This window comes from Aphis gossypii, chromosome 2 (assembly GCF_020184175.1).
Source record: "Aphis gossypii isolate Hap1 chromosome 2, ASM2018417v2, whole genome shotgun sequence".
Taxonomy (NCBI): Eukaryota; Metazoa; Arthropoda; class Insecta; order Hemiptera; family Aphididae; genus Aphis; species Aphis gossypii.
In genome coordinates this window covers 5,527,243-5,536,439 of record NC_065531.1, presented here as the reverse complement: position 1 = coordinate 5,536,439, position 9,197 = coordinate 5,527,243, and the positions used below count along the sequence as shown (strand labels likewise).

General features: G+C 27.7%; 1 protein-coding gene and 1 non-coding gene across 3 annotated transcripts; one reads left to right on the top strand and one right to left on the bottom strand.

Moving 5' to 3' along the window:
- Positions 1 to 2,745: 2,745 nt before the first annotated feature.
- On the bottom strand, positions 2,746 to 5,797 carry LOC114130865 (GATOR complex protein NPRL3). 2 transcript variants are annotated; one of them, XM_050202382.1, is made up of 7 exons: positions 4,914 to 5,797; positions 4,709 to 4,853; positions 4,148 to 4,372; positions 3,915 to 4,089; positions 3,691 to 3,855; positions 3,451 to 3,618; positions 2,746 to 3,376 (listed from the first exon to the last, which is right to left on the bottom strand). In XM_050202382.1, exons 1-7 carry the CDS (start codon positions 5,308 to 5,310, stop codon positions 2,975 to 2,977), a joined length of 1,677 nt encoding a protein of 558 aa, XP_050058339.1. In that variant the 5' UTR covers positions 5,311 to 5,797; the 3' UTR covers positions 2,746 to 2,974. The 2 variants fall into 2 exon arrangements, with proteins under 2 accessions (XP_050058339.1, XP_027851735.1); XM_027995934.2 differs by having other exon boundaries at positions 4,709 to 5,795.
- Trnag-ucc (transfer RNA glycine (anticodon UCC)) lies at positions 5,640 to 5,711 on the top strand. The gene has a single exon. It is a non-coding gene; the product is annotated as a tRNA-Gly (tRNA).
- Positions 5,798 to 9,197: the final 3,400 nt, after the last annotated feature.

The following is a 9,197-nucleotide window of genomic DNA, read 5'->3' as shown; positions in this document are numbered from 1 at the left end:
CTTAAGCTACTTAAGATATTGGATAATATTTCAGGAAGTTATTCGTAAGCATAGTAAACAGTTTAGGAATAGCCGCATAGATATAAAATGGAACCTTTATACATCGAGTGCACCAGAACAATTTAATGTTACCTATATATAGATTATAGGTACTATAATATTTTTAGATATTTTATTTTAATTAAGTAAATAGATCGAAAAAAGTACATAATAAATGCAATTTTAAAAATTGTAAAATATTAAAATACATATTATTATAGAATAAAGGTACTTACCGACTTCACAAATTGAAATATATTGATAGTTCCGTTTTTATATAGGTAGGTTATAAATTATTATATTGAAATATTATGATCCTCGATATTTGTTTCTTTTTTTTCTTTTTTAACTTAGTATCACCGGTGCAATAAGTGTAGTTAAAAACCTTTTCTGTAGACTGTAGGTACCTCAATATCGTCCGGCGCAGTTGATGTGTCATGTATAATATAACCTTTTTGAATCCCATAATTGTTTTCTTTACCTGTGATTTTCGGCGCAATTTGCATTTGTCCGTCTAAATATGTAATAGTGTGATACATTCAGTTTTATCATTATGTTATAAGTCTTAATATTCTAAAAGCATTTTAAAGGACGTAATGATGCCTTGAAAGTAAGTATATTGTCTTACCCTTTTACAACCGTACATGTAGACATTTTGCATTCAGCAGAATTTAATTAATGTTTTTGATTTTAATATTACAGTTAATGTTGACTTTAATGATTTACATATTTATAACGTACTTTAAAATGAAAATATAAAAATACTTTTGAATATAAATATAATAATTGGTCGATTTACTGTCATATTAAAATTAACAACACAAAATGGATTCTACATTTCTACTGAACAAAAATGTTATATTTATATTTATTATATTGCTTGTTATTGTGAAACCGAGACAACTTATAAGCGGGCATTATACTATTTAAGTCCTCTTTAACCCACTGGGGCGAAAAACATTTTTGACGGATGAATGATAATACAGTAAAGCGTTGAATAACACACAGCCCTTCAGGGAGATTGTAAACTTGACCCAGGGGAAAATATATCAAAAAGGTCTATTGTAAATTCGGCCCGTGCATTTTCAAGTAAAAATTATAAACATATAAATTCGCCACGAATAAAAATATTACGTCAAGATCTTTTATCTAAATAATTGTCTATTAATATTTTTTAGAATCATTTGGCATTGGGTATTTGGGTACCTACCCAAGAGTAAAGGACACCACGGAAAAGCATTTCTCATTATCCTCGAAAAATTACTCTGTTTTAAATTTATCTCATAAATGTAAAATTATGTAAAACTGTAGTTAAAACATTTCAGTGTTGGATTTCATTAGAGTATTCGGTGCAAAAATATAAGTAAAATTTTAATGTAAAAATATGAGTAAATTTATATTGTAATAATATAAGTTAAATCTTTTTTTTTTAGTAAAATTCCATGTATTTGGTGTAGTCACTCACCAATATTTCTTTATTTTAATTTTTAAGTCAAAATTATCGGGCCGTTTACTATATTGACCTTTTTTATAACCTATAAGCAGAGTTTACAACAAAGGTAATCACGGGCCAGTTTACATTTGTCCAACCTGCAAACGCATCATGGTCATTGGCCAGGTTAACACTGCTAGGTGGCGAGGCTTGGCCACAGCAACGCAATATGGTACGAAAGCAAGACCCAGGTAGACAATATTACAATGAACTCGTACCTACCTGCAGCCTATATAAGAGAATTTATTACAAACAATTATTTTTAAGGAGTTCAATGTAGGCAATTGTATATGTTTTTACATACATATTATTATTGTCCTATAAATTAAAATTGTTAGAAACATAAAATTATAATAATATAGACTATTTTAAAATTAAATACTTTAAAGTATATTTAGAATTAAGGCTAAACGACGCGTTAATATTATATTAGTATGTTTTGTATTATTTGTTTTTAAATTATGTGCCAACCGTATAATATTATTAATATTTCACTAATGTATAATTTATTACTTTAATATAACAAATAAATATACATCTATTAGATACATTATTTATACATCTTTTGATTTAGATCTTCCTTAGATATCTTATAAACATGTATAAGGCATTAATTATAAAGTCTATGTATCAATTAGAATTATAGACCTGAAGTGTTTACTCAGTGGCGTAGCTGGGATTTTCTTAAGGGGGGTGGTTATTATAAACATTAAATATTATATATAATATGTACAAACTATAACTTTTATTTTAATTAATTAATAAATTTTCACTTTCTTACAATTAAACTCTTTTTATAGTCAGTGTTTTGAGTACGTAATATAATAATGTATATTGTAGTATATATTATGTAATAGTAATATAATAGATGATGACTCAAGAGGGTTGTCATAACCCTCAAACACCCCCTAGTATATGCCACTGTGCTTACCAGTTAATTTTAATGATTTGTACCACACATATACATAGTTTATTGCCTAATCAAAATACCGAGTACCTAACCAAGCCAACTCAGTCTAAATTTCCTTAAAATTAAAATTGAAGCTCTTGAACTTAGGTACTTTTCAGGTAAATGTGAATGTAACCAAACCCTTGCTACTGTCCACTTGGATCTAAATTTTTATCTTAAGTTTTCTTTATAATCTTGTAAACGTTATAGTGAAGGGAAAAAATATTAAATTAATAACAATAATAACTAATAGGTAACAAATCTATAAAAGAATCTTTCTTTGAAATATATTTATAAAACACATTTTTGTGAAAAAAAATGGTATATAATTATTTGTAATAGTAATTATTTTATAAAAATATCAAAATTGTTCAACCGTCAAAACTATACTAATATTTAATACAAAACAAAATGTTAACTGGAAGACATTTTAATTATATGTTCCTGATTTTACCCAATAAATATTATTTAACATTTTATACATATTTTTGCCTTCAATGAGAATAAAAATTACTGATTATTGGATCTTCCATTTCAACAGTAACTAGTACATCTTTGAACTTGTCCAACAATTTTAGTAATTCTGACCGCCTTATATTTTCTAAATACATTATCTCTTCTAAATGATGTTCTCCAGATAGATAACCTTGTTTTAATAATCTCATTAATAAACGAAAATCGTCAGGATTTGCTGATGCAGGTATATGCATCAACGCTATTTGTTCATCTTCATCTAAACTATGAAACATTTCTTCAGCACTTGACATAGAAGAACTATATCCCCCTGATGACAACTGCAGCCAATTTTCCGATAGAGTTTGGTATGTAGTCATTGGTGCTTCAGAAGGATGTTTATTATTGTAGTCATGAAATTCTGATTCATCATTATAATAACCCTGCAAAAATTTGTTATAAAATATACTTCAAGAATGATAATAACAAAAAAAAAAAAAAATCTAATAATATTTACAAGTCCTTTACTGGATGGCATAAAATATACATATGTATGATATTGTAATAACATTTTGTGCTGTAACAACCAAATAAGCATTTGAATCGTTGTTGAGCCACTACTCTTATCTTCAATAGGACACATTTTATACTGCAATGATGTTGGAAAGGAAAATTCACTCATTACCTAATTTAAAATATTATATGTAGATTAAAATTATAAGATCAAAATATTCTGAAAAAATGAATAAATAATTACCTCCAATAATTTTTGTCCAGGGAATCTCTTTTCAAATTTTTTTGCAAATTTATTATTACGTTCAGTTGGGACATTAGGAGCAATAGCATACATGTTTGTTTCAGACAATGGAAAAATTACAATTGCGTCACCCCAATAAATCAAATGTCCAGCTATATTAAAGACCTGTAGACATATTGAATTACAATAATATTTAGACAAATGCATTGATAGTTATGTTTTACCTGAGCCAATGTAAGATCAGAATCAGCAGATAAGGTTTCTAAACTTTTGACAGGATTATACATATTGATAAGTCGAACAATTGATGGACTAGAATCTTGTGGTAAGTTGTCCAGAAGAACCTTACGTTCAGCCATTAACAGCAAACCATGATATGGCCTAAGTCCTTTTAGACACCTTCAAGCACAAAACATACTAGTACTGATACACATCATCAAATCAAACATGCTCCCACTTGTTAATAGATTCCGGTTCAAAGTATTGTCCGTCTCTATAGAAATGATGGACCTTGTGTGGCAGACAGAAGCTGACATCCACCCAGTCATTGACTTTTAATTTGATCAAACCATTAGTAACTACACCTTCAAACACTGATTTCAAATCCAATGCCAATGAACTGGTCTCAAGAATTTTTTCAAAATGTTTATTATTATCAGTAGATGAGTCCAGGTCACATTCACTACAAACAAAAACAATCATAATTTAAATAATATATAAATGTTACTGATTATTCTTGAGTAATTAATACTTAAAATCATAAACAATAGAGATTAGTGGGTAATACCAATATCTAGAGTCAATAGACATTCCAATAACAATATTATCTAGAACACACAATACTAAACAGCAATTTAATTGTCCAAGTACCTTACCTAACCTTATTCAAATTATATCAAAGTTGATATTAAGCATTCGAATATATTTTATAGAAAGGACTATGACATTGACAAATTGTTATTGAAATAGGGGTTTACTAAAACTCAAAAAATAATTCAATCATGTGAGGTTTTATTACTTTGCCATGGTATCATGTATGTAGAGCATATCTTTTATTTGTGAGGATAGGTATGCACAGCGCTTTTCTTCATGTCGCAGAGCGACACCCAATATTTTACTCAGGTCGTAGTAGCAGTTGGATATCTGACGACGAGCAAATGCGTCTAGCGCAAAAACAATGTTGATCATTATGATCGATGGGCTCTGTGGTTTTTTATTACCACCTTCGCCACCGCCGCTATTACTCTCGTTACCGCCCGTCTGAAGCTGCATTGGATGACCAATGAATCGAACGTTGTTCACTTTCAGCTCAAACTTTCGGTCGCACAGCTCCATCTTGACAGCGAACAAACTGGATATGACGTCGTCCGTGAAGATGGTGAGATCATGCGGTCGAGCAGTCTTTTCCAGTCCCGCGTCTTTGTGCAAAGACCGTTTGTGATCGTTCAGACTCACCTTAACGGGTCCTCCAAAACTATGGAACGGGTAACGGAACAACAGTTTGTCGCCTTTGCTATCGTTTTTCACCAGATATATGCACATAGGATTCGTTTCCGAGTCGGTCAAACGGAATGGCGCCTCCGACGTTGAATGTGCCGGTGCTGGGTTCGTCGCAGTCATAGTGATTTTAAATTTTCGTCGTACGAACGATGAAATAAAAAGTATGTCGTTTTGAGTTGTTCAGTGTTCTCAGTAATTGGATTAACATTAACCAGGGCACATGCCGTAATACATATTATTATTATATATTATTTTAATAATTAACAAGTTATTAATTTATAGTAATAAATGCCGTAAATTGTACCATTTCTACCGTTGAATGTTAGTCAGATAACGGATTCCGACGATTCCGTGATCAAAATGCCTTATCACAATATTTGAAAATAAAAACATGGTGAGAACATGATTCCGTTGTTTATATATAGTTCTTTTCGTCATGTAAATAACTTGCGATGGTGGTGTAATGGTCAGCATAGTTGCCTTCCAAGCAGTTGATCCGGGTTCGATTCCCGGCCATCGCAGTCATTTTTTGCAATTTTTTTCCTTTATTTTTTGTATCGAATACAATTAACAACTGAAAAATGTTCAATATTTTATAGTATAATTAATAATTAATGTATATTACAATTAAATGAATTAAATGTTACAGATTTCTCGCTGAAAACTAATAAACTTTATAAATTGTAATAATTATCATAACCAATTTCAATTTTCTTGAAATTTTATAAGTGATGTACTGATATGTACCTACTTTATATGTATATAAAGTAAGAACAAATATAAAATATGCAAAAACATGCTCAACACCACAAATATGCATTTTCGTGTACATACTACAATAAATAATAGGTAGTGATGCAATAAAGCAAATGTATTTTGTATATTAATACTTACAAATTACTACCTATATTAATAATACCATCCACAAGGCCAAAATTAGAGCCTAATAGAATTTGGTTTTTCTTAAAAAAAAAAATGCTAGCCATAAGCAAATTTGATTCATGGGCTTAAAGCTTAGTGACGAAGTCAAATCTGTAATTTTTTAGCTCGTTATAATATATATTTATATTTTCTTGAAGCATATTTCTCAAGATATTAAGCGTATTTTTTTATATAATATTTTAGGGATTTTAAACAATTTATTCATACAATTGTTTGCATATTTTATATATCTTTAGTGTAGTTTGACATAGTGTCCTATATTCCTATTCCATGATCATTGATCATAATGTAAATTTTAAATCATGCTCTGGTATTCTACATTTTAAATTAAACCATTTTAATACCTAATAATATAGTCATAGTAAGTAGTATAGCATAAACTAGTTATAAGCTATTGCTCATTGTTATAAATGGTAAAGTATTAAATATTATTGTTATATTGTTATATTATATACTAAATTATAGTATATTTCACAAAAATATAAATTATCTAAAAACATAGCAAATATGCAATACTGGAGTGCAGTGATAAAGAATAATACATTTTAATTGATATAATTGATATAAGAACTGTCAACATTAAATAAAACATAAAACATTGCGGGTTATAGGAAATTGTTAGAATATCTAACATAATATTAAATAAAAATATAATAATAATATAATCTAGGACCTGGACATTGCCTATTAGAATAGATAAATGGAGAGATGATTTGTAATTTCAATTTAAAATAAATGGTTCTAGTTTTTGATATAATAATGTGCTAATACCTATTTGTGTCGAAAAACGTCTTAACAGTTTTAACCTTTAGTCTCATCATATAAAAAATTATTTAATAATTTTGACATTGTTCAAATTATTGATTGTTATGTTCAATAGGTACATTAAGAAAACTTATATATTTTTAATAATTTCAAAAATAGATGGTTTTTATTTTCCAATGGTTCAAGATAAATTTGGGTACATTTAGTTTTGATGTATCCACAAATAACTAAATGTGGTGCCTATACAGCTATACAGTGCCAGATCCTCAACTCTGGAGATTAAGTTAAGTTACGTAAAAAGAAATTTTAAGGACTTAAAAATAAGGGCATTAATATTCTAAAAGTTCTAATATATTATTAAAGTTTTAATACATTATTTAGGCACTAGACACTTCCATGTGTTACCTACTAAGTAAATGCTGTTAATGATATTTATCTTACTATTCCAAAATGATGGAGCCCTAACACAATGTATTACTAGTTTATCCAATACTGTGTTAATCTCTTGTGATTCATTAAACTTGAGTTTTTTTTTCAGAACCACCCATTTTTTTTCTTCAATTTTCTACAGTTTCATTAAATGTGCAATCAATTATATTTATGGTACTTTTAATTTTGCTTTTATAAATATACCTAATATATATAAAATAGTAAATATTGAGTTGCTTGTATTTTAACAGACGTTAAGATATAACAATGGTTATAGTTGATTAGGTTTAACTTTTTAATTATTGGCAGAACTAAATTGATTGATGATTAGTTAAAGACAAAATTGTAAACCATCATTATAAATTATAATTAGGTATCTAAGATTTAGAACCCTTTTCAAATTTTTCTTTATCATTATTATACTGAATAAATAAGTGAGTATAAACTAATAAATATTACAAAATGAAAATTACAACCATTGATTTTCTCTTGTATAGATGATTTCACACATCCTGGAGTACAGTATTAAAATTTATTTAGACAAATTTGAATGTATTCACTTATTATACACAATTATTAAGGCACCTATCACCAAATAAATATTTATATTTTACAGGGCGAAAACTAAAATTTTAATTATAAAAATAAAATATTATTGTTGTTTAAAGGATTATCGCATAGTAATACTATACTTGATGAGTTAGATCAATTTTTCTAACACAAAAATTAAATGTTAGCATATTTAGCACAGTTGTTTTCTTTGTGTAGTCTACACAAGACCTGATTTTATCAAATTTGAGAAACTAATGAAATATTAAAGATTAATTAATGTAAATTTTATTTTTTGAATGTAAAAAAATAACTTGTATTTTTTATTTAATTGTATTCATACTATAATTATTAATTATTTTATTAACCTTAAATTAGCTAAATACCCAAAATCATAGAACAAGATGCTAAGTGTCTAACAACTTAGTAACTATACTCTGTTCAGGTTAAGAGTGCCCAAACTCGCACATGCATACTGAGCCACCGACAGCTGTCAGACCACCAGGCGACATCAGATGCCAAGTGATTGGTCGGAATTGTACGATATATGCGAACACAACTAATTTTCGTCCGAGCAACTTGGGCACTCTTAACCTAAATAGAGTATAGTAAACATTTATTTAATATTATTAATTATTGTTTTATTTTGAATAGGTAGTTTAAAAAAAAAATATTATTAACTTAATTTAATAATACTGCTATGGTCTAACCACATGGTGGTTAAAACACACATAATCACAGAATAATAACATACTCTGTGGTTTTGAGAGGAATTTAAAAATGCATGTACAAATATATAATGAATTGATTTTGAGCATTCATTCAAATTATAACATTATGTATCAAGGATTAATATTTTAAATGCTTAAAGGTTTAAAATATTGTATACTTGTTATTTTTTGAAAATACTTAAATAAGGCAGTATAAAATTAATATTATGGTAAATTTAAGTTTCTTCTTAAAATATAATAAAATTTTATTACAGTTTTTTTGATTTTGAAAATTGTCCAAAATACATATAAAAAAAAACCGGTGAACAAATAGTAAAAAAGAATCCGTCATTACAAATTCCTTAATACTTAGATTGAGCTAACTTCTACTCAAAATCACCATTTTTAGTAGATTATATACCTAAATACACAGTCAATTCTTGTACTTCACTTTTTTTTATTTGTTTTGAAATTATGATAATATTAATGAGTTATCATGAACAAAAAAAAAAATATTTAAAACATTTTGTTTATGTTTTTTTAAATGTACTTTAATAATAGATTACTTGATGAAAAAAGTACATGATGCTAAAATAGCTAAAATATTTATTA

Excerpts from the sequence above, each read along its gene's own strand:
- LOC114130865 (XM_027995934.2), bottom strand. The coding sequence starts at position 5,310 with ATGACTGCGACGAACCCAGCACCGGCACATTCAACGTCGGAGGCGCCA. Across the intron at positions 4,373-4,708 it reads ATACATGATACCATGGCAAA|TGAATGTGACCTGGACTCAT; the intron begins GTAATAAAACCT and ends TTTTGTTTGTAG. Across the intron at positions 3,619-3,690 it reads CTGGACAAAAATTATTGGAG|GTAATGAGTGAATTTTCCTT; the intron begins GTAATTATTTAT and ends ATTTTAAATTAG.